The sequence below is a fragment of the Euleptes europaea genome, chromosome 13, assembly GCF_029931775.1.
Source record: "Euleptes europaea isolate rEulEur1 chromosome 13, rEulEur1.hap1, whole genome shotgun sequence".
Lineage (NCBI taxonomy): Eukaryota > Metazoa > Chordata > Lepidosauria > Squamata > Sphaerodactylidae > Euleptes > Euleptes europaea.
This window is the reverse complement of record NC_079324.1, coordinates 59,995,151-60,019,841: the sequence shown is the minus strand read 5'-3', so window position 1 is coordinate 60,019,841 and position 24,691 is coordinate 59,995,151. Positions and strand designations below refer to the sequence as shown.

General features: G+C 46.9%; 1 protein-coding gene across 2 annotated transcripts in view; it reads left to right on the top strand.

Moving 5' to 3' along the window:
- Positions 1 to 12,806, top strand: part of ATP6V0A2 (ATPase H+ transporting V0 subunit a2) — a 33,484-nt gene extending 20,678 nt beyond the window's left edge. For both annotated transcript variants that reach the window (XM_056859435.1, XM_056859434.1), the window contains exons 12-20: positions 765 to 922; positions 2,477 to 2,564; positions 3,354 to 3,472; positions 4,723 to 4,936; positions 6,665 to 6,784; positions 7,756 to 7,875; positions 9,706 to 9,823; positions 11,921 to 12,092; positions 12,487 to 12,806. In XM_056859435.1, coding sequence (XP_056715413.1) covers positions 765 to 922; positions 2,477 to 2,564; positions 3,354 to 3,472; positions 4,723 to 4,936; positions 6,665 to 6,784; positions 7,756 to 7,875; positions 9,706 to 9,823; positions 11,921 to 12,092; positions 12,487 to 12,586 — 1,209 coding nt within the window. In that variant the 3' untranslated portion in view covers positions 12,587 to 12,806. The remainder of the gene's footprint in view (positions 1 to 764; positions 923 to 2,476; positions 2,565 to 3,353; positions 3,473 to 4,722; positions 4,937 to 6,664; positions 6,785 to 7,755; positions 7,876 to 9,705; positions 9,824 to 11,920; positions 12,093 to 12,486) is intronic.
- The last annotated feature ends 11,885 nt before the right edge of the window (positions 12,807 to 24,691 follow it).

Here is a 24,691-nt window from a genome sequence, read left to right as displayed (position 1 = left end):
TTAAAGAACAGATCAGTAGCACATGGCATGCAGCAGTGTGTACATGCAGAGACAAACAGACACAGCTTATAAATACTGGTGTCTGAAGACCACAGAATGCCAGAGGTACAGCTTATATTTCATACACCTGGTTTACAGTAACAAAGTTATGCACATGTGCACACAACTGAGGATAAATTTCACGTGGCTGTTGTCGTCAAGCCCTACTTGTAAACTTCTGAAATGTATACAGTTATAGAGAGCTGGAAAGGAAGGGGTCTTTCAGACCAAGTAGTTCAACCCCCCCCCCTTAAGTGCAGGAAATCTACGTCTAGAGTATCCCTGACTGATGTCTGGCCAACTTTTTCCAGGTAACCCCCAGTGAGGGAGTGTCCCCCTCCACCCAGTAATTGGTTCTGTTGTCAAACTTCCTTTACCGTGTCACACAGAGGGCAAGGGCTGGTACTCTACTGCTCCAGGAACATCTGGTTGATTAGTATTGCTAGAAAGGCCTTGGTCTGGTCCAGCAGACCAGCTCTTGTATTTTTAGGCTCCAGGCACCCCATGTCATCAAGAGTGGGTGGCCCCTGTTCATGCAGAACTCTTATTACATACTGGACCTCCAAGGAGCCCCCAGGCTGTGGTCCCACAAAGGCTGCACATTAAACATCTGTTTATTGCTAATTTGAAATGAATCCAAGGCTTATGTATTGAGTTTGTAATCAATGTTCTTGTCTTTAAAGTTCACCTGGCCCTGACTGGTTCCTGCGCTTTACTGTTTGCAGATCATGAAAATGTTCTTCGATGGGCGATACATCATCTTGCTGATGGGCTTGTTTTCGGTGTACACCGGCTTGATCTACAATGACTGTTTTTCAAAGTCTTTGAATATATTTGGCTCCCATTGGAACGTTTCACAAATGTTTGAGCAGAAAGTGTGGAAGTAAGTGGCTCTTGCTTAATCTGAAGTGGCACTGGAGTGGTCCGCTATCTTTAAATAGGCAGCTGTTGACCGTACGTCTCTGTGGAGCGCTGTACCTTTGCCCTGGTACACATATACACTTATTGTGTATACTTGCCATTCTAGTGATTGATTTGTTATTTCGGCCCCTTTACGAGATCTTCTGAATGTGTGTAAAATCATGACTGGCTTACTGAAAAATAAACCTTGACTGCCATGGTCAAACACAGTGTGCATTAGTGGAACAGTGCGCTTTCAGAAAACAGCAGCATTGTATCAGGGAAAAAAAGGTAACTAGTCACAGTAGCAATCAGTGATCATGGCTTTTACTTAGCCTGGTCACCTCTGGTGGGGGAGCAAAATATGAGCTTACGGTTCTTGTCTCCGTCTTAAAAGAAGTGCACCCGGTGTATGTCTTCCCTTGCATTTACCTTCCCCTCCTTTTTACCTGGCTAGGGTAGCGTCTACCCATAGTCTAATTCAGATGGCATTTGATGGTTCTTCTGCCTACTGGAAGTTTTAAATTATTGATTGTAACTAGTGGTTTTTATATTTTTGTGTGTGATTTATTTACATTGTAAGTCCCCTTGAGTTTTCCAAAAAGATAGAAAGGCAGCTAGCTAATGTTTTAAATTAAAAAAATAAAATAAATTACTGAAGTGAGATCTGAGACCTCAGAGCCGGGTCCTCTGTTGTGGTAGTGACCTTCTGGAACTCCCCACCCAGGGAGATCTGCCAAGCTTTAGCTTTTTATTTAGTTTCTGCTGAGAGGTGGAAATGCCCCTCTTCTCACGAGTCTTCCACCTGAATTTGGATGGTAGCCTTTTATTAACAAGGAGAAAATACAAGGGCCGCACCAGTCACTATGGGATAAAAAATAAGACCAAGGCTGATGGTGCAAAATAAAGTAAAAATAAATTTTATCGCTCAGTTAAAATTCCCAAATCTTCATATGCGTTTGGCCAACAGGCTTTTTCAGGGAAATCTGTTACTCTTGCAGTGATTCTCCAAAAAGAGTACAAGATCAGTAGAAGATTGCCACTGGAAGGACCCTTCTCTATGTTCTCAAGAGTCTTCCCCCTGAATTCAGATTATGGCCTTTTTTTTAAGCTTCACGTCCTAACAATGTTTGTGTTTATTTATTTTGATATTGAATCTTGAAGGGGAGGGGCTGTGGCTCAGTGGTAGAGCATCTGCTTGGCATGCAGAAGGTCCCAGGTTCAATCCCCAGCATCTCCACTTAAAGGGACTAGGCAAGTAGATGATGTGAAAAACCCCTGCCTGAGGCCCTGGAGAGCCTCTGCCGGTCTGAGCAGACAATACTGACTTTGATGGACCAAGGATCTGATTCGGTATAAGGCCGCTTCATGTGTGTCGAATCTTATTATTGTGTGTTCTTACCATGGTTATCTAAGTAGCTTTGAATGTTTTAGTAGAAAAGCAACTAACTGTTAAACTTAAATGTAAAATGAGATTCAAGTTCTGCTAAAGTGCTAAAAACACCTTTCAGGTCCTGTTTGTTGTTTCCTTTTGTAGACCTGAGGATTTGAAGAATTCGCATTTGATGCTGAATTCAGCGGTGACTGGAGTGTTCAGAGGAGCGTATCCTTTTGGGATAGACCCGGTGAGTGTTCTTTCCCCAAAGTTCCACCATGGGTAGCGACGAGCCTGTAAAGGAGACTCTGGATTGTCTCCAAGGTCCCAGTGAACTGCATGAGCTTGCAGAAGTGGGGTTTTCCTGCCTCTTCCCCCCCCTCACCCAAGCAGCCTCCGGTGCCCCCAAAATGCTACAGCAAAGGACTGAGAAGCCCCTCCGGATCAATATGCTATGGGGGAGGGGGCATCTTCAGCCAATTCACCCTTCTTGCAGCAGCATCTTCGGCCCTGACCCAGGCCTGGTAGAATAGCCTTCCTAGTGACATCGGGGCCCTGCGGGACCTTAATGAGTTCCACAGGGCCTGTAAAATGAAGCTATTCCACCGGCCCTACAACTGAGGGCAGCCACAAGTCTATCCATCATTACTGGCCTCCCCATCCTCCCCCCTCCCAACTCTTGACATCTGTGGGGGGTTGACCTGCTGAAACCCAGTACACTGTGGCATCAGAGTTGTTTTTAAGGCCACCTGGTTTACAGTTTTAATATAGGTTTTAATTATTGTTCTGCCCTGAGCCCGGCCTTGGCTGAGAATGAGGGTGGGCTATAAATTTGAAAAAATAAATTAAAAGTATCTCTGCTATAGAGTATTTGTGAAGAAGTTGCACAGAGTTCCTTGCTTGCCACAGAGTGAAGGAGCTGCTGCCATCTTCAGATTCTTGCTTATGGTTAAAATTCGAATGAAGAGCTTCTTCAGGATTGTTTCCCAGGGCAAAGAGAGGGACCTTGAATGCATCTATCTGTGTGTTTTCCCTCCAGATTTGGAGCCTGGCAAGCAATCGCCTCAGCTTCTTAAATTCCTTCAAAATGAAAATGTCTATAATTCTTGGAGTGATCCACATGACGTTTGGCGTTGCCTTGGGGGGCTTTAATCACGTGTGAGTATGGAAGTGGGCCCGCATAGTTACAGCTGTGATTTGTATGCCTTCTCTTTTTGTTTGAGGTGGGAACGGCTTTAAATTGCTGTAGGAAAATGTAGCAAAGACTGCAGACCTAGCTTGAGGAGAGTGCTTAAAGGGTTGTGGAGCATGTTCTTGGCTTCTTGCCTCTTAGTAACAGAAACTGGGATCTAGCGTGGTGTAGTGGTTAAGGGTGGTGGTTTGGAGTGGCAGACTCTGATCTGGAGAACCGGGTTTGATTCCCCTCTCCTCCACATGAAGCCAGCTGGGTCACCTTGGGCTAGTCACAGCTCTCTCAGCCCCACCTACCTTACAGGGTGTTTGTTGTGGGGAGGGAAGGTGATTGTAAGCCGGTTGTATTCTTCCTTAAGTGGCAGAGAAAGTCAGCATATAAAAACAGACTCTTCTTTTCCTCTTCCTCCTCCTTCTTCCCCAGTCTTTCTAATCTTTTATGAACTAGGGCCTATTTTGTCAGTCGCATGTAATTGCTTCTTGCTAGAAATTTATGAGACAATATTAAGAAAATAAGTATATACGGCAAGCTCTAGTTCACAAAAGCTTATACTGGAATAAAATACTTTTTAGTCTGTTGCAGCACAAAATGAACAGTCTTTTTAGGGGGGGGCTTCAAGTTGCAGTTGGCTTAATGATGACCCTGTAGGGTCAAGGCAAGAGGTGTTCAGAGGTGGTTTGCCATTGCCTGCCTCTGCGTAGCAACCCTGGTACTCCTTGTTGGTCTCCCATCCAAGTACTAACCAGGGACGACCCCGCTTAGCTTCTGAGATCAGGCCAACCTGGCCAGGTCAGGACACTTTAAAGATTAGCATGGCTGCCACCCTGGAATTATGACCTGCAGGTCTCCCTTATTTCTGCTGAAGTTTGTTGTCTTAGTGGCTGAAGGAATCAGGGCTTGGTGTACAGTTTTTCACCAGCTTGCCTGGCCGAGCTGTGGGCTTCCCTCCCCCCTCGATTTCCTTCCATAGGCATCTGCTTTTTGCTAGGATCCTTGCAGGAGAGGGGATTCTCCCAGGCACAGAATTAGCAACGGTGCCAGGGCAGACAGCAGCCACTGGAAGGAATGTGTGCAGTGGACACCCATTCATCTAGTGAATAGGTTGGCCTTGCTCCCATTGGAGTGTTGTCTAAGTGGCATAAGCAAATGGGAGAAATGGATTTTGGTTTTGGCCAAAACGAAAAGCCTTCAAACTTTTCTTTCTTTTCCCCCTCAGGTATTTCAAACAGAAGTACAATATTTATTTGGTGTTCATCCCTCAACTTCTGTTCCTGCTGTCCATCTTTGGGTACCTTGTATTTTTGATCATCTTTAAATGGCTGGCTTGTACCGCCAACGACCCCGAGCCTGCTCCCAGCATTCTGATTCACTTCATTAACATGTTCTTGTCTCCTGCTTCAGAAGAAAAGCAGCTCTTTTTCCAAGGACAGGTGGGTAATCATTATGCTCTGAAAGAGAGCATTCCAAGACCGAATTCCTTTCTTTTGCCCATCTCTATTATAGTTCAGGATTTCCCAAAGAGGGAAGTACAATGCTTTGGCTTCATTTCAGCAGGAGAATTAAGCAAGTGCTTGAATCTCTCCCCTTAAAATTTAAGAAAGAGGTAGACAAACTGGAACGTGTCCAGAGGAGGGCAACAAGGATGGTGAGGGGTCTGGAGACCAAGTCCTAGGAGGAAAGGTTGAAGGAGCTGGGCATGTTTAGCCTGAAGAGGACAAGACTGAGAGGGGATATGATAACCATCTTCAAGTACTTGAAAGGCTGTCATAGAGAGGATGGTGCCGAGTTGTTTTCTGTTGCTCCAGGAGGTTGGACCAGAACCAACGGGTTGAAATTAAATCAAAACAATTTCCAACAGTTAGAGCAGTTCCTCAGTGGAACAGGCTTCCTCGGGAGGTGGTAAGCTCTCCTTCCCTGGAGGTTTTTAAGAAGAGGTTAGATGGCCATCTGTCAGCAATGCTGATTCTGTGACCTTAGGTAGATGATGAGTGGGAGGGCATCTTGGCCATCTTTTGGTCCCTGGGGGTGTGGGGGAGGGGGGAGGTAGTTGTGAATGTCCTGCATTGTGCAGGGGGTTGGACTAGATGACCCTGGTGGTCCCTTCCAACTCTATAATTCTATGATTCTGTGATTCTAATTATGGCCCAAACTCTGTTTGCATCTGTTATTTTACAACATCTGGCTAGTTGTTTGAGATGCAGGAAGCCACAATGGATTATATGTTTGTTTATTTAGAACACATTTAACCCAATTTTTTCCATACCATACAGTACCAGAGTGGCTTACAATGTTTAAAATGTCTACAAGACAATCAGATTTCACAGATATGCAGGACAACCCAACTTCACAATTACTAGTTGCGATTAGTACATAAGGCAGAGCAGGTGGCAACAGCTGTGCCCTCGACGAATCCATCACTGCCCAGGCAGGCAGAGCGTTTCCTTCCCTCCTTCTAGAAGGCGGATTCCTCTATAGTCCCAGGAGCTGGAAAAGAGGGGCAGAGCAAGTGGCAGCGACCATGCCCTTGATGAAACAGCCTCTCCCCAGGCAGGTGGCACTTGCTTCTGAGTCACCGTTTGAAATGTCCAGTAGCTGTTGAATTCTGGGAAGAGGTGAATAAGCGCGTTAATCTGGCACTAGGAACGGGTAGAAAATAGTCGTCCAAAGCAGTGGGATTAGAGACTTATCCCTACAATGCCTGGATCCAGACAGCAGCATTGGTTGCGAAAAGGCAAGCGCTGCATAGATGGGACGCTAAGACCAAGCCAGGCATGAGCGCTTAAAGGTTAGGGCTGGTGGGATAACAGGAAGGAACTTTTTGCATATTTGTCTTGAGGGATGGGGTGGTGGTGGTGGAGTGTGAGTAATGAAGTGGAGGGGGCAGCCATTCATTCATACGGTGGTGCTCCAGTCAGCTCCGTGATAATCATGCTAATATGTCAATGAGTTGTTACGTAGGGTTCCTGTTGTGCTAAGAAACCACACACGTCCTGTATAACTGGAGACTATTGTATGCCAGTTTATTTTCATTGCATCCATTGGGTGTGGAGAGGAAAAGTAGAGGGGTGCACCTCCCTGATCAATTAGGTAGGGGGGTTATATTGTTAACAGGAAACTAATTGTAACTGTTTTCCCTTTGTTTTCCCTTTATGAAACAGATGATTGTACAGAGACTTCTATTGGCTATTGCTTTGCTTTCAGTTCCTGTGCTGCTTTTTGGAAAACCATTTTATTTATACTGGTTGAACAACGGGCGCAAAGGATTTGGGCCATACAGAGTACGTATTGGAAAGAAATGAGCGGGAGCGGTTGTGTCCTGGGTTGGTCAGAAACCTTTAAAAATCAATGCTTGTGTTTCTTCGCCAAATTTTGCAGTCCCCAGTCAGCAGAGAGAAACAGATCACACTTAAAAGGAAAGACACCACAACTTTAAGCCTCAGTAGCTTGCCGGATTGTCTCATCATTCAATCCAGCAAGCTGCTGAGGCTTAAAGTTGTGGTGTCTTTCCACAGCCTTCAATTTGCAAGATCTGAGCAAGGCTGTCAGAGATAGGACATTTTGGAGGACTTTCATTCATAGGGTCGCCATGAGTCGGAAACGACTTGACGGCACTTCACACCCACACACAGCTTGCCGGATGGTTCTGTAAGCTTACTGATTCATTTTCTGCAGCAGTAGTTGAGGCAGGTGCAAAGTGTCTATAGAATTTTGTACCTTGAGGGGTGGACTCACCGCATATTCACAGTTTTAGATAGATGTACAACTTGCCAAAGTTAATTGAGCCTAAGAGCAGTTGGTTCTTCCTGTTTCCAGGAGCAACGTGCTCTGTTGGGTGGCAGTGGGCTGGCATTTGGGCCAGTCAAGACGCCGTGGCCCTCCCGCTTCCCCATCTGTCTCTGCAGTTTGCTAATTGGCAGTCCCTTGAGGCCCTCCCACTCCCTCATCTGGCTGTGCAGTTTGCTGATTGGCTGACCCACCAGGTCACTTCCCCATCTGGCTGTGCAGTTGGCTGAGTGGCTGTCCCTTGAGGCAATCGTTATGTGTTTCAGGATTTCCCCCCCTAAACTGCCTTGGGCCTACTATGTAGAGAAAAGTAAGTCCATAAATATTTTAATAAATCCAAACCATTATGCTTCAGCCCTCGCGACAGGATGAGTTTTGCAGTGCAAACCAAAATAAACACTGACCAACAAGTCGACAGCTGCTTACAACATGCTTAAGCATCACTTCTTAACCTTCTCTCACCCAGAAAGGTTACCAGTTAGTTCGAAAGGAAAGCGAAGAAGAGCTTGCTCTGTTGAGGACTCACGATATGGAAGAGGGAGACGGCTCTTTGGACAACCGGCACAAAGAGGAAGAGAAAAAAAAGGTAAAAAGGCACGGCCGCTTTTAGTTTGGGTGGAAGTAAAAGGAGTCTTATTGTGAAGGTGTTTTAAGCTCTTTGTGGTTTTGTAATCCTGTGGGTATCTTCCTGGCCTTTCTGTTTGGCCATCTACATCTGTCAGTTGTTGTAGGAGGGTTGTGGTAGTGTACATCTGTCCTCAGAATACCCATGTAATTTTGTGTTGCAGAGAGTAAGGGTCCAAAAAAGGGGGACACACAAAACTTAACCCTATAAACACAAGTACCTAGACGGTCAAGCAAAAAACAGCTAACAAGGCCCACCATATAATTAAAAGCAAAACCATTAAAAACTTGTCTAAGTACATATAAATCTAATACACGTTGTCCCGAGACGCCAGCCCCAGCCAGCGCCTCGGGTCTTTATGCCGCTGCCCCCGCAACCGACCACGCCCGTACCCAACCCAGGGGGGCACTTACCAGGAAGGGTGTGGGGGAGACGCCGGGCGGAGGCCAGGAGGTGGAGAAAGTGCCGAAGCCCAGCTGGGTGGAGGGAGCCCCCGCAACCGACCGCGCCCGTACCCAACCCGGGGAGGCACTTACCAGGAGGGGTGTGGGAGAGGCGCCGGGCAGAGGCCGGGAGGTGGGGAAAGGACCGAAGCCCAGCTGGGCGGAGGGAGAGGACGCGGCGGAGCACGGCCCCGCGGGAATCGCAGGTGTGAGCCGCGGGGACGCCCCAGCAGCAGCCGCGGAAGTGACCTTCGTGGTCGGGGCACGCAAGCGACCGGGGAGGCACTGCCGCGCCGAGCCCCAGCTGGCGATGCAGTTGCCGGCCTGGAAGACGGCCGACATAGCCCAGACTGCCAGTAGACTTGGAGGTTGGGGGGAGGAAACCAGAGTGGGAAGAGGGAAGCCATGAGGAGAATGGCCCCTCTTTTGTAACCTCGGGTGGGTGGAGCCTGAGAGGGGGAAGGGGCAGGACTTCCCTGATATAAGGAGGGGGTTGAGCCTTGGCCGGGGAGGAAGAAAAGCAGCGCATAGGCCAGGGAGACGGGGAGAGAGAGAGAGAGAGAGGACGCCCGCAAGCTGCAGAGAGGAGGGAGGAGTGACATTAACTCCCCCCTGAATCTCTTATTCTGAGGCCAGCTCTATAACCCCAAGAGGGAGTGGGGTAGAGAGAGGGACCCAGGGAAGGCCAGCCAAGAGCGGAGTCTTGGGTCTGGTGAGGGGGGGAGCCAGGACGGACCCGGCCCAGGACCCATCACTCCCCACAGCCGCCACAAGGGGGTAACCTCGAACGTCACACACGTTAAAACCAAATGATGCTAATGACTCATATATGGCCTTGCAAGGAGGCCTTCAGACCACATGTATTAAAATAACACAACTGGCATAATATGCAATAAGATATACAGTCATACACAATCCGTAAACTTTTAGACCACTGAAGAAGGCAAATATGCTGAAACCTGTATGGTCTACATGTGATTATATGTTTACGGTTCGTGTCTTATTGTATATTATGCCAGTTGTGTTATGTGGTCTGAAGGCCTCCTTGCAAGGCCATATAGGAGTCATTAGCATCATTTGGCTTTAACTTGTATCAAATGTATATGTACTTAGACAAGTTTTGCTTTTAATTATCGTTGGCCTTGTTACTTGTTTTTTGCTTGACCACAGAGAGTAAGAGTGCCTTGAAGTGTAGATAACAAGACCTTCACATGGCTGCTAACTAGGCACAGGGCAACATGCTTGGCCCCTCGCTCCTTTATCATTCTCAAGCAGTAACAAGCAATGAATGTTGTGCCCCCCCCTTGGTGTTTAAAGTTTATAATCCTCGCATATTATCTTGTTTTAGTTTGTCTTTGGTGACGTGTTCATGGATCAAGCTATCCATACCATTGAATACTGTCTCGGATGCATCTCCAACACAGCTTCATACCTGAGGCTCTGGGCTCTCAGTCTGGCCCACGCCCGTAAGTATCCCCTATAAGAATCTGGGTTTTGTTTGGGGGGTGGGGGAGTCTCTTAAGAAACTTTTTTGTTGATTGTTGAACGCACAAAGTAATATAAGGCTTATTTTGTCCTTCAGTATATGCTGCTGTGAAAATAAGTGATTGAGGAAGGGAGCATTCCGTCCATTTTATAACATCCCTCCCCAGTTTATATTCTTTATCCTCTAATATTTATGTTATCCTTAGTCCACCTTTCTCATTGGGACTCAGGGCGGATTACACAGATTGTCAGTACAATCAACAGGGTGTGGAGCATCCAATAGGCAATGCAATAGGGTGTGACATGTAGAAATCTGGATGCCTCCAGAGGTCAAGCAAAGCATAAATATTAGCATGACACATTAAACAAATGCAAAAATTATAGTAGGAACCTACTTACAGCAACAATGAGTACAGATTATACATGGTGGCATAGTCTACAGCCCCTAACCCAGTGATCTTCAATGTGACCCCTTTTATGGTGCCCGCCAAGTGTTTTCAGAAATTGGGTGGGGCCAGGTAGGGCTTTTGCCCAGCAAGTCTTCTGATTGACTACTGGAGATTTGATTGGCTATGTGGATTTTTTAAAATGTTGCTTTGGCAGCAGCTGCCACTACAGCAAAAGGATCTGCACTGTGTTACTGAAGTTAAGCTGTGGCAATCATTTTGTTGTTGTGCCAACCAATACCATTACCAAAATCTTTAATGGCATAAAATATACAAGTCAAACAATAAAAAAATTGCATAAAAGCCAAATTATTACAATTATAGAACAACCTTCATCTCTGAATTTTGTCAAATTGCACTTTTATGGCACTCTGAAATTTTTTTGCCACTTTCACCATTATACTGGAAGAACTGTTATTCAGGAGAAAGGACACCTTAGCAGAATCGGAAAGTCCTGTCTTGTTTGCCAAGATGGGAGTTAACAGTTTGGATCCAATTTCTGCACAGTAAAAACAGTAAAAAAGCATATGTTAGTTTCAGTGCATCTCCTCCCACAAGGGCAATTCCTGGCAGAGTGAGGTAGTTCTTGAAATCCCCCTTACAAAATTGCAGATAGCAAGACATTGAATCTCGCGAGGTAGAAGGCTGTGCGTTGCTGCGGAGCTTACAGAATGAAGAAATACGGGGCTAGTTGACCTCCTTCTAGAGAGATTCTCCCAAACCAAGAGGAGAGCAAGTTTTATGTGCAGTTGTGCCTGCCATGCTATGTCAGAATTCCAAGTATGCCTGCAAGCACGAAACAGATTGGGGACACCCGCCCCAACCCTTTACCCCCAGGCTTCTTTATGAACTGCATCGATGCAGTGCAGCCCTGTTTCCTATGCCAAAGGTCCTCTCGAATAATTCAGTTTTGCCTAGTTTGCGGAAAGCCAGGAGCTTGGGAGTCTTCCTGACCTCCTCTGGCGGACCATTCCACAAAGTGGGGGCCACAGCGGAGATGGCACGTATACGGGCAGTTTTTAATTTTACCCATTTGCTTGGTGGCACCTGCAGAAGGCCCTCCTCAGATGAGCGAAGCTGTTGTGGCGGAGCATAGGGGGAAAGGCGGTCGTATGGATATGAGGGCCCAAGGCCACGAAGGGCTTTGTATGTGATGGCTGGTACCTTAAATTGAGCCTGGTAACTGATGAGGGCACCGAGCCCCATGGCGCAGAGTGGTAAGCTGCAGTACTACAGTCCAAAGCTCTGCTCACGACCTGAGTTCGATCCTGACGGAAGTCGGTTTCAGGTAGCCGGCTCAAGGTTGATTCAGCCTTCCATCCTTCTGAGGTTGGTAAAATGAGTACCTAGCTTGCTGGGGGTAAAATGTAGATGACTGGGGAAGGCAATGGCAAACCACCCTGTAAACAGTCTGCCTAGGAATCGTTGGGATGTGACTTCACCCCATGGGTCAGGAATGACCCGGTACTCGCACAGGGAACTACCTTTACCTAACTGATGAGGGCAACTGATGGAATGACTGCAGAATGGGAGGAATACGCTAACTGCTTGCATAGTATAAAAACGAATGACAAAGTAGATGAACTATTTAGCGTTAACTAAAATGAGTGTTTTACATTTCCCCCCCTCCAGAGTTATCCGAAGTGCTGTGGGCCATGATAATGCGGGTGGGCCTTCGCGTGGATGCCTCTTACGGGATCCTGCTCCTGATTCCAGTTTCGGCCTTATTCATGGTTTTAACAATATTTATCCTTTTAGCCATGGAGGGTCTTTCAGCTTTTCTACACGCTATCCGGCTTCACTGGTGTGTATTCCTTTATATTTTATAATTGCAAAAAAGGGGTGGCTCGCCAGAAAAATGTTTGGGGTCTTTAGTGCAATATTTAATTCTTAAAGAAAAACTAGACATATTTGGTAATGGGTCTTTCCACAGCAACTTAAAAAGGGGTTCAGTTTGAAACTCCATTTTGTTTAGATTCTGTTTATTTATTTATTTGCTTCATTTATACACTTCCTTTCTCCCCAAAGGGAACCCAGAGCACCTTACATTGTCCTCCTGGCCTCCATTTATAGTTTATTGCGTAATTGCCTGTGCATAAGATTTAGAGCATGTTTGCATGGCAGTTTTGGTGGAGAAAGGATATGGATGCATGATTCCCTTTATTTTTAATGTATCTTTTTATTTTGTCTTTTTACAGGGTAGAGTTTCAGAACAAGTTCTATAAAGGCGAAGGATACAAGTTCACACCTTTCTCTTTTCATGGCATTTCTTTACATTTTAATAAAGAAATTACATAGTTGCGTGCTGTAGGCACTAAGTCTGTGGAGTTGTCTGTAAAAACAATCATGTTCCTAGACGTCTTTCTTATACAGCTCACTATAGAAAAGCGCATTTTCCCCATTGATTGCCTTATGATGCAGCCAAATACCTTTGTAATATGAATATACCTCTTTCACTTGAATTTTGCAAGTATGGGACCTCTTGTAGCAGACACAAAATGTTCTTATTCCCCCCCCCCCCGCCATGAGCATGCACCAATTAACTTTAAAACATCTGACACGGAACATGTAATCGCCGCTCCTAAAAATACTCTAGGTACTTTAAAGAGTGGCTTAATTTTCTTGTAACAAACACTTTCTCTCCCTTGTCAGTACCACTAACATTATGGCACCTTTGTGAAAGTTCATAGCTAAAGCAAAACTGGAAGCAGTTTAGAAAGAAGTAGTGTATGTTTTCAGTATTTTTCTAGAGAATTGCTAAGACTTTATGTTATACCATCTTAAAATCTAAGATTTTTCTGTTCAGCCTTATCTCTGGTTTGAACAGGAGTTCATATTTGACACTGCACATCCTGAGGCTTGATAGGAAAGCTGCCCTGTGTTTTGTATTCCTTGAAATACTTGAATTTTTGGCCCTGCTTCTTTTTAGGAGATTCCTGTATGCTAGCATGTTGTAAAATATCTGTTCCAGGATCCCATTGCCTGAGATTCTCTTACAAGGTATTAAAGATTTTAGTCAAGGTCCTGGTAGTAATTTTAGACACCTGCTTAGCTGTGAGTCATTTTCTTGAAATTAAGCAGATGCTTCAGTATTCCCCCCCCCCCGTATTGCTGCTTGGATATCTAGCACCTTGTTTGCTTAATTCCAATGACAGACTACTTGAATTAGGATAGGTTTAAGACAACAGTTACACACACTTTTTATACACATCATTCCACTAATGGAAGTTAATAGTTGCAAAACCGGGTTCTAATTTTTAACGTGTTTTGGCACTGCAGCCAATTTGGTTGCATATGAAACCTGTCAGTGAAGATAAGGACCTTTTAAATTATTATTTTTTAAAAGTATCAACCAAAACAGAGGTATTTTGCCATAAAGAATTTTATGTAAGTGCCAATGGAACAACTTCAATCCTATTTCTTTTGTACTCATCTTAAATAAAAGCTAATTCCTTACTTGAGAACAAATATCTTGGCATGTGTAATTACATCTCATGATGAAGTCTGTTTTGCTCTCTTGTGGTGGTGTAAGGCAGCGAGGAATGAATATGGAAGATGGTTGTAAGAGAATGAATGACAGAAGGGACTATATGTGAATGGACAAAGGAGAATGAGTTGCAAGAACTGTTGGAGAGGAAGGTAACGATCATGACAAGCAATGCTAGAGCAGTTTGGAAAGGATGTGGATGTGCTAAAGTGCCAAACACTGTGAGGAGAGATGTCAGAGTGAGATTATCCCCATGCCTATATTACTCCTGTTTCGGCAAGTGTCAGACTCCTCTGCTTCCAAGTTGCTGGAGTTAACCACCGCTTGGAAGTACTACCTACTCTTGCTGTAGCACACTAACGTGTGTGGCAAATTCTGTCTCCCTATAACGATGCTTCAAAATAATGGAGATGAATGAGACCTTTCTCACTCTGGCTTACACACAAGAGTTTTAATGTGAGAGCACAGGAGTGGGGGGTGAGAGACAGTGTTCAGGATACACACAGAGAGCCACTTTGAAGGTTACGGGAGTGGGGGGAGGTGGGGAGAGATGAAGAAAAAGAGTTGGTTTTTATATGCCGACTTGCTCTACCACTTAAGGAAGAATCAAACCGGAAACATTTACAATCACCTTCCCTTCGCCTCCCCACAACAGACACCCTTGAGGTAGGTGAGGCTGAGAGAGTGTGACTAGCCTAAGGTCACCCAGCTGGCTTCATGTGTAGGAGTGGAGAAACAAATCCAGTTCACTAGATGAGCGTCCACCGCTCATGTGGAGGAGTGGGGAATCAAATCTGGTTCTCCAGAGTCCACCGTTCCAAACTACCACTCTTGACCACTACACCACGCTGGCTCTCAAGTGGGAGAATGAGGCTTAATTTGTGTAAAGGCCTCAGTGTGTCTTTAGCATGCAAGGATCTGCTGTGCCTGGAAATGTGTGAACATGAGTGTGCCTTATGAGCATTCCACAGGAGTGCTTTTCACTAATCACTGAGTAACTGGGGAGGGGCCATGATTCAGTGGTAGAGCATCTGCTTTGCAAGCGGAAGACCTGAAGTTCAGTCCCATTCCTCTCCAGTTGAAAGGACCAGGAGGTGATGTGAGAGACCGCTGCCTGAGACCCCTGAAGAGCTATTGCCAGTCAAAGAAGACATGATTGACTCCGATAGACGCAAGTGACTACATAAGGCCTCTCCATGTGTTTTACTGGAGTTCCAAATCACACATTTCACGTGTTCTGTAGCTGAGCCTCAGAACTTCTTGTAAACACCAAGACTCAGCCACGGCATATCTGGGGGAGGGGCAAAGAGGGCCCATGTGTATACAGCGTCTGCTGAATGACCCACCTGCTCTGGCAAGATAGGCCCAATGAAAGGGGGAAAAGTTGCAAACAGCAGTACTGGTCTACACAAAATCTGAAAAGTACATCCATGTGAAGTGAGAGCCAACACAAAATATTGTGCATGGAAGGAAAGCTACTCCTCCCCTGTTCACTCTAAGAGGGCCTTTGAGCATATACCAAAATCCTTGTCTTTCCATTCATCGTATGGCAACAGTAAAGCTGCATTATTTGTAGGACTGTAAGGATGTATTTTTAACAGATATGTGGATGTACTTTCTCCTGTTCTTGAGTAAATGTTTCCAAATCAGAGATCTGTGACTTCCAGTTTTAATTTCCATTCATTTGATTTATATTCCTTAAACAGACCTTGTGATCTACCTCAGTTTCTCCATTCCTCCGTTTTAATTTGTGTTCCTCGGTTTTAATTTGTGGGCTCAATCTCTTTAAAACCATGATGGGTCTCCAGTCTGTTTGACCAAAACCCTTCTCTTCAAGATGGGAGTCATGTAGGGTGAGTCAGTTTCTCATTTCTGAAGGCCCCTTGCACTTAAGCCAGGGGTATTTGGTGGCAATCCTTTGCTCACTTATGTGGGGCAAAAGCCCTACTGGGATTTAAGAGAGCCAGTGGAGAGCTCTAGCTTCCAATCTCTGCTGTGCCATGAAGCTCTCTAAGCGAGCATTTTATTTTGTGTGTGTGTGTGTGTTAAGTGCCGTCAAGTCGCTTCCGACTCATGGCGACCCTATGAATGAAAGTCCTCCAAAATGTCCTATCTTTGACAGCCTTGCTCAGATCTTGCAAATTGAAGGCTGTGGCTTCCTTTATTGAGTCAATCCATCTCTTGTTGGGTCTTCCTCTTTTCCTGCTGCCCTCAACTTTTCCTAACATGACGTCTTTTCCAGTGACTCTTGTCGTCTCATGACGTGACCAAAATACGACAGCCTCAGTTTAGTCATTTTAGCTTCTAGGGTCAGTTCAGGCTTGATTTGATCTATAACCCACTGATTTGTTTTTTTGGCAGTCCACGGAATCCGTCACACTCTCCTCCAACACCACATTTCAAAGGAATCTATTTTCTTCCTATCAGATTTCTGATTTTATTTTGGGGGGAATAAAATGGAAGAGGTGAGATCCATGTATCCCACCCTAAGCGCCTTGGATGGCCGAGGTTGGCTGGAGAACCTCACACCCTTTCCCCTGGATGCCCTCAGCAGGCGCTTATTTTGCCTCATGGCGACTCCAACCCTGCCCGCAGCCCGCAGGGCCCGAGCGAGGCTTAACGGCCGCAGGGCGTTCGGGAGCGCGCGCATCCACAGGGGCGTCCTCCGCCGCCAGGGGGAGGCGCGCGCGCGCTCGCTGGCGCGCGGCCCGGCCTGCCGTCGCCATGGCGACGGGCGAGCGTCGGTTGGGCCTGGTGGCGCGGGCCGGGGCCTGAGGCGGGGTGAGGCCGGGGCGATGGACGACGTGCGGGTGCAGTGGCTGGGCGAGCGGCTGCGGAGCGCGCTGAACGTCGCGGAGGCGGCGCCTTTCGAGGAGCTGCTGAGCCGCGACGACGGCGAGGAGGCCGACACCATCCTTCGCTTCCTCAACCAGCGCGGCACCGCCGAGGAAGGGGCGGCCGCCGCCCTCCTCCTCCGCCAGGAGCAGCGCCTCGACGAGGTCGAAGTCGAAGTCGGTGCGGGCCCCGCCTCCTCTTTTATTTTCCATTATTGTTGTTTTTGAAACGCAGGGTGTGGCCCAGGGGCTGCAGAGCGCGTGCAGAGCGCCGCCGTGGCCTCGCGCGCCCCTTTTTCCCTCTCCAGGAGCAGCGTGCCTCTGAACATGTGCAGAAAGCTTTAGCGCCCCACTGTGCAATAAATACGGCTGCCAACCTCCAGGTACTGCTGATAACAATGCCAATATAGTATAGCTACATATACACTTTACAGTATGTGGTGATGAAACCAACAACAACACATATATTCAGTAAAACAGAGGAGGTACAAAATTTCCACAATTAATTTGAAATATAAATCCTATCAGGTGAGTATTAATCCTGATAGGATTTATATTTCAAATTAATTGTGGAATTTTGTACATCCTCTGTTGTAGCTATAATATATTGGCGTTGTTATCAGCATTGCTCCTGTACTGGTTTTCTCATCCTCCAGATAATAGTACAGAGGTGTCTTTTTTTCTTCTTAACCTCCAGGTCCTAGCTGGAGACCTCCTTCTATTACAACTGATTTCCAGGCGATAGAGATCAGTTCCCCTGGAGAAAATGGCCGCTTTGGCCATTGGACTCTATGGCATTGAAGCCCCTCCCCAAACCCTGCCCCCCTCAGGCTCCACCCCAAAAACCTCCCGCCGGTGGCAAGGAGGGACCTGGCAACCCTAGAATAAAACGTAGCCCCTTTCCTCGGTGCCTACTGCGTGTTGCGGAGCAGTGAGAGAGAGCATTTGAGCATGTGCAGAGTATCTCCCAGTCAGTCACCATAGTTGAGCACACTAGCATTGTCGTGATGCCTGCCTTGAATTACAGGGAGCAATGAGGAGAGTGTCTGCGAGCATGAGGAGAGTGTCTGCGAGCATGAGCAGAGTGCCCCCTCACTGAAGCCTTGAAGTGGCAGAAAAAGTCAGCATATAAAAACCAACTCTTCCTCCTCCTCCTCCTCCTCCGCCATATGTAGAAACAAGAATTCTCCTGAGCATATTAGAGTCTCTCCTTTCCTTGTGCCCCCCCAAGTAATCACAGCCCTTCCACCCCAAAAACACTTACCTGGAATTCTGTATCAATGATAAACAAAGTGCCTTTGAGGTTGTGCAGAGTATTTGCCCCAGTCTTCATAGCCTTGTGCCTTCTCTGTAGGTTGTCACCTCCGGGTTGGAAAATTCCTGGAGATTTGGAGGGGTATCCTGGGAATGGGCAGAGTTTGAGGAAGGACTTCAGGGGGTCTAATGCAATAGAGTCCACCCTCCAAAGCAACCATTTTATTGGTTCTTAGATGCTCCTGTTTTCATCCATTTTGCATGGATGGGAAATGCATACTTTCCCATTGGGCTGTAACATGACTCAGGTCTGTTGTCACTCTCTGCATCTTCTCAAAACAGAAGTACCATTTGAAGAAGGCGAAGAGGAAGAGGAGCGGCTAGGTGCAACCTCTTCCCTCTCCATGGTAGATGGAAGTAAGTATGGGAGCCCAATGAATGCCAGCATGGTGTAGCGGGGAGAGTGTTGGACTAGGATCTTGGAAGGCCTGGGTTGGAATCCCCACATCTTCCATGGAAGCTCACTGGGTGTCCTTGGGCTTGTCATAAATGCTCAGCCTGGCCTACCTCACACTGTTGTTGTGAGAGAATGGAGGTGGGGAGAATGTTCTTAGCCTCTTTGAATCCCAACTAGGAAAAAAAGTAGAATCATAGAATCGTAGAGTTGGAAGGGGCCACCAGGGCCATCTAGTCCTACCCCCTGCACAATGCAGGAAATTCACGACTGCCTCCCCCCCACACCCCCAGTGACCCTTACTCCTTGCCCAGAAGATGGCCAAGATACCCTCCCTCTCATGATCTGTTTAAGGTCACAGAATCAGCATTGCTGACAGATGGCCATCTAGCCTCTGCTTAAAAACCTCCAGGGAAGGAGAGCTCATCACCTCCCGAGGAAGCCAGTTCCACCGAGGAACTGCTCTAACTGTTAGAAAATTATTGTCGAAGGCTTTCACGGTCAGAGTTCATTGGTTCTTGTAGGTTATCCGGACTGTGTAACCATGGTCTTGGTATTTTCTTTCCTGTCGTTTCGCCAGCAGCTATGGCAGGCATCTTCAGAGGAGTAACACTGAAGGACAGTGTCTCTCAGTGTCAAGAGTGTAGGAAGAGTAATATATAGTCAGAAAGGGGTTGGGTTGAGGTGAATCATTGTCCTGCAATACTCTTGCAGAGGTGAGACCCCCTCACCTCTGCAGGAGTATATCGTATACCTTGCAGCTGTGGACAAGTTTACATTGTGACAACAAAACGCAGCTACAAACAAGGATAAAAGAACATGAAAGATACTGCAGACTTGGCCAACCTGAGAAATCAGCAGTGGCTGAACATGGACTGACACAAACAGGACACAGGGTCTTATTCCAAGACACTGAAAGACTAGACAATTCTACCAACTATTTTGTCAGATTGCACAGAGAAGCCATTGAAATTCATAAACATCAGCACAACTTTAACAGAAAAGAAGAGAGTTTAAGAATAAATAAGGCTTGGCTTCCTGTCCTGAAAACCTCCAGTCTAACAAAGACTACAGTCAACAATAGCCATGCAGATTAGCTTTGGATTTCACACATTAACAGATCACTTCAGGATACAATGGTTCCATTTTAACATACCACACCCTCATTAGCACATTATCTTGATACTTACAGGACAATGATTAGCACATTACCTTTGATACTTTTTGCAGGACAATGATTCAGCTCAACCCAACCCCTTTCTGACTATATATTACTCTTCCTACACACTTGACACTGAGAGACACTGTCCTTCAGTGTTACTCCTCTGAAGATGCCTTCCACAGCTGCTGGCGAAACGTCAGGAAAGAAAATACCAAGACCACGGTTACACAGCCCAGATAACCTACAAGAACCAATGTTAGAAAATTCTTCCTAATGTCTAGACGGAAACTCTTTTGATTCAATTTCAACCCGTTGGTTCTGGTCCAACCTTCTGGGGCAACAGAAAACAACTCGGCACCATCCTTCTTATGAGAGCCCTTCAAGTACTTGAAGATGGTTATCTTATCACCTCTCAGTCTTCTCCTCTTCAGGCTAAATATACCCAGCTCCTTCAACCTTTCCTCATAGGACTTGGTCTCCAGACCAAGTAGAAGATAAATAAATAAATGCAAGAAATGCAATACAATGAGGAAAAACCTTTCTAGTAGCTAGAGATCCATATATGGAAACTATTAGAAGGGCCTTGTAGATTGACCTGGATGGCCCAGGCTAGCCTGATCTCGTCAGATCTCAAGCTAAGCAGGGTCAGCCCTGGTTAGTATTAAGATGGAGGACCACCAAGGAATACCAGGATTGCTGTGCAGAGGAAGGCACTGGCAAACCACCTCTGTTAGTCTCTTGCCATGAAAACCCCAAAAAGGGGTCTCCATAAGTCGGCTGCGATTTGAAGGCACTTTACACACATAGATTGAGAGCCGTGACCTAACCAGGGCCAACACTGCTTAGCTTCCAAGTTCTGACAAGATTGGGCTAGCCTGGGCCATCCAGGTCAGGGCAGTTTAAAATACAGCCCTGGTCAAATAGGTGATGTGTTGCAACCATGGCTGCTAACGATTCCTCACTCTGAATTTTATTTTGTTAGAGAGAGGTCGGAAAAGCAAAATATCTCTGTCTGAAGCTGCAGAAAAACGCCAGGCTTCAGCGGTCTCTATTTCACCAGGCTTGGCTGATATAGAACGCGAGCTGGTCGTGGGGATTTCTCCTGTTCGAACATACAAAGTAAGTCGGTTTCTGCTCAGCACCACACAGGCAGTGGGTTAGATTCAGCGTCGATTCCACGAAGGGTGGTTCTTTCCCCTGGCACAAGGAGTGTGTGTCCTTGTCCCTTCCACTGTTTTTGAGAGGGGAGGGTGCCTTGCACTGAGGGAGGGCGTCACCATAAATTGAAGGAGATTCCCCCCATCCAGCACCATTTTCCTGTGTGTCCCTTGCCCCGCCAACAAACCTTTTGCAAGCTATTCTTTTGTTTTGAGAGCCTGCGTGGTGTAGTGGTTAAGAGCGGTGGTTTGGAGGGGTGGACTCTGGAGAACCGGATTCGATTCCCGACTCCTCCACATAAGCGGCGGAGGCTAATCTGGTGAACCGGATTTGTTTCCCCACTCCTCCACATGAAGCCAGCTGGGCTACCTTGGGCTAGTCACACTCTCTCAGCCCCACCTACCTCACAGGGTGTCTGTTGTGGGGAGGGGAAGGTGATTGCAAGCCGGTTTGATTCTCCCTTAAGTGGTAGAGAAAGTCGGCATATAAAAACCAACTTCTTTATCATAGAATCATAGAGTTGGAAGGGACCACCAGGGTCATCTAATCCAACCCCCTGCACAATGCAGGAAATTCACAACTACCTCCCCCCCAACACTCCCAGTGATCCCAGTTCCTTCAGTAGCCAATCAAATGCCCCATCGGAAGCCCACAGACAGGGGAGATCTGGGGCTCACGCTACTGACGCTGCTGTTTGGGTTAGTTGGGCAGGGCGGGTCCTGTTAATCTCGCTTTTGTGCTCACCAGCTATGCAGGCTGGCCAGGTACCAGGACAGCCCCAGGTGTAGGCATCTTCTGTGGGTATCAGATGGTTGCAAAAACTGGATTACATGTTGGGCACAACTTGTTCCCAAGGCCGTCCCATGCAGATGCTCTCTCCTTTGCAAGTGTCAGACTGGAATGCATGAAGCTGCCTTCTGCTGAATCAGACCCTTGGTCCATCAAAGTCAGTATTGTCCACTCAGACTGGCAGTGGCTCTCCAGGGTCTCAGGTGGAGGTCTTTCACATCACCTACCTGCCTCGTCCCTTGAACTGGAGATGCCGGGGATTGAACCTGGGACCTTCTGCATGCCCAGCAGAGGCTCTACCACTAAGCCACAGCCCTTCCCCAAAAGCAAGCTGCAACTAGCCACACCTCCTGTTTCTTTCTGAAGCTGTGAATTCCTTTCTTGTCTCTTTCAGCAATTAATAAAGCAGGAGGTATATAACCTGTATTATCACGTGGCTTTGGATGATGTCCCGGAAGAATTTGTGGAGAGTGAGACTGTGTTCTTTCTCAGAGACAACACAGGTATTTGCATGGTGATTTATGATGGGATATTTCCACTGAAAATAGCTATGAGATGTGTATGTGTGTGTGTGTGTGTGTCACTTTTTTTCAACACAAAACCACAGATTCCCACTGAGGCCTTGACCAGCCATTGAAAGCAATCCCACACCGTGATTGTCTGTCTGGGAAATCCAAGATTTGAACTGCTAGCTCAAAGACCTTTTGGAAGAAAGAAGGGGACAAGTTAGCAGAGGTGGAAATTTCCCAGGTCATGCAGAGTAGTTTCTTCCCATCTTTCAATCCTATTTCTGTTCTCAGACTCCCACCCTGGCTAATGTCTGTCCCTTCTCTTGTACGAATGCAGTCAATATCATGTGTCAGCAAGCAAAGTAGACTATAATTACAGCAAAGAAACCAACCCCTTACTCCCTTTTCTTTTCTCATCCCCCCAGTCTTTATCCATCAAAAACGTCTGCAGTCCAGCTACCTGTGTATTATTCTCATTATCACCAGTATTAGCCTGGGTGGTGTAGTGGTTATAGCGTTAGACTAGTCTCTGGGAAACCCAGGTTCAAACACCCACTTGCTGTGGAGGCTTGCTGGACGACCTTGAGCTAGTCACACCTTCTTAGCCTGACCTACCTCACAGGGCTGTTGTGATGATAAAATGGAGGGGAGGAGAACAGTGTAGACTGCACTGGATCCCCTTTGGGAGAAAGGCAGAGTATAAATGAAGGAAATAAGTAAATAGATCCAACACTTCCTGCCGGTGGAGAGCTAGCTTGTCAGGTAAAAGGCTCTATTTCAGTTTATAAAAATCTTGCTTTTCAGCATAAAATCAGCCCCCGAAGCAGCTCATGGGAATAAAAATCTAATTCAAATGACAATTCAGTGGAAAATGTTCCTTAGGGAGGGGATTCTCAGCTGGATGGGGTTCTGGCATGGTGGACGGGGGCCTGGCTGCTTCCTGCCCTCCCTCTTTAGCCCTCATTAGGTGGAGGGACTGGGTACACAGCTGGAGCTGGATCCAGGCACCTTGATGTGCTAGCTTTCCATGTGCAGAGAGGGGCACATTTATTTAATTTTATTACATTGCGTCACATCACCTCCCCCATTTCTTCCTTCATGGAGCTCAAGGCTGCATAGAATTTCCTGGGGAGCGTTCAGTTCAGGCAGTGGCTAGAGACGGAGCAGCTGCAGCCAAGTTGCTGCCTCATGTGCCTTTAGAGCATACTGCACACAGGGGGGCCCATTCTAATTTGCAATCACCCCGTGGCTAGTGACTCCTAGAAGGCCTGTAGTCCATAATTTCCCCAGACCTATAGATTAGCTGTAGGGCAGGTGGCATGGTGTAGCCCAGTCTCACCAGATCTTTGAAGTTAAGCAGAGTTGGTACTTGGATGGGAGACCACCACGGAAGGCTGTGCAGAGGAAGCCAGTGATAAGCAGCCTCTGCTTCTCACTTGCTTAAAAAAAAAAACCTAGTGGTGGTGGTAGGGGTTGGAATTTGACGAAACTTTTGTATGTATAGATTAGCTCCTGATCAGGAACATAGCTAGAGTGTGGGCTTCCTAGAGGCACCAGGTTGGCCACTGTGGGAACAGACTGCTGGACTTGGTGGGCCTTGGTCTGATCCATCAGGGCCTTTCTTATGTTCCTATGGAGGATGGGGTTGTCCTGCGACAGCCACCACTCCGGGCTGTCTGGGACTAGCCCAGCTGACAACTGATCCAGCACACACACCCCAGGAGACGGGAAAGACGCCACGCGGGCGGCTGAACCTCAGGGCAGACAGGCCCTTACATGGGAAGCTTGCTCTTTCCACAGTCTGCGTGGCGGGTGGCTCGAGGGGCGGGGTTAGAGGGAAGGGGCTGGGAGCCAGGCCTATAAAAGGCCGGTAAAGCCGAGGCCAAGGAGGAGGACTGTCAGAGATTCTATTGCTGGCGAAAGACAGTAGAGTGATCCTGGCTTCTTCTGAGGGAGAGGGTGATTCTCCCTCAGAATGGTCTGAGGCCGAGGAAGCTCCCTTGGCTCGACCCTTCCAAACATCAGAGGAGAAGAGGGCAGTCCCTCTAGAGGCAGCCAGCTCTACAGGGGTTATCATTGGCTACTAGTCCAAATGGATACTAGTCATGATGCCTACCTGTTCTCTCCAGGATCAGAGAAGCATGCCTATAAGATTAGGTGCTTTGGAACACAGGCAGGATGGTGCTGCTGCAGTCGTCTTGTTTGTGGGCTTCCTAGAGGCACCTGGTTGGCCACTGTGGGAACAGACTGCTGGACTTGATGGGCCTTGGTCTGATCCAGCATGGCTTTTCTTATGTTCTTATGTTATTAACACCTCTTTAAACAGACCATTAAAATTTTTTTTTACTGCTCAGAAACTGTTACTGAACCTAATGACTTGATTGAAGCTAACGACGTCCTACCGCAAGTACTGGAATATGGCATCCTGAATGGTCATACCCTGGTGATGCTCAAACAGATCTTCTCACTAGTGAGAGTTTTTTTTTTAAATCACTTCTTGAAAGGGGTTTCTTCATAGACCAAGTCACTGCGAATTCGGAGGCACATAGACCACAGGCATGTAGTTATTCTGACGGCAAATGCCTGCAGTCATGGAAATGACTGAGCTGGGATTCTGGAGTTGTCCTTAGCAGGAGATTCAAGAGAAGCTGTCTCGCACAGAAGCACTAGTGGGAAAACCATTGATCGGCCTACATTCATCATTTATGTCGTGGGACTGAAATGGCCTGCTAGCCGTTTTGGGCTCAGCCCTTTGC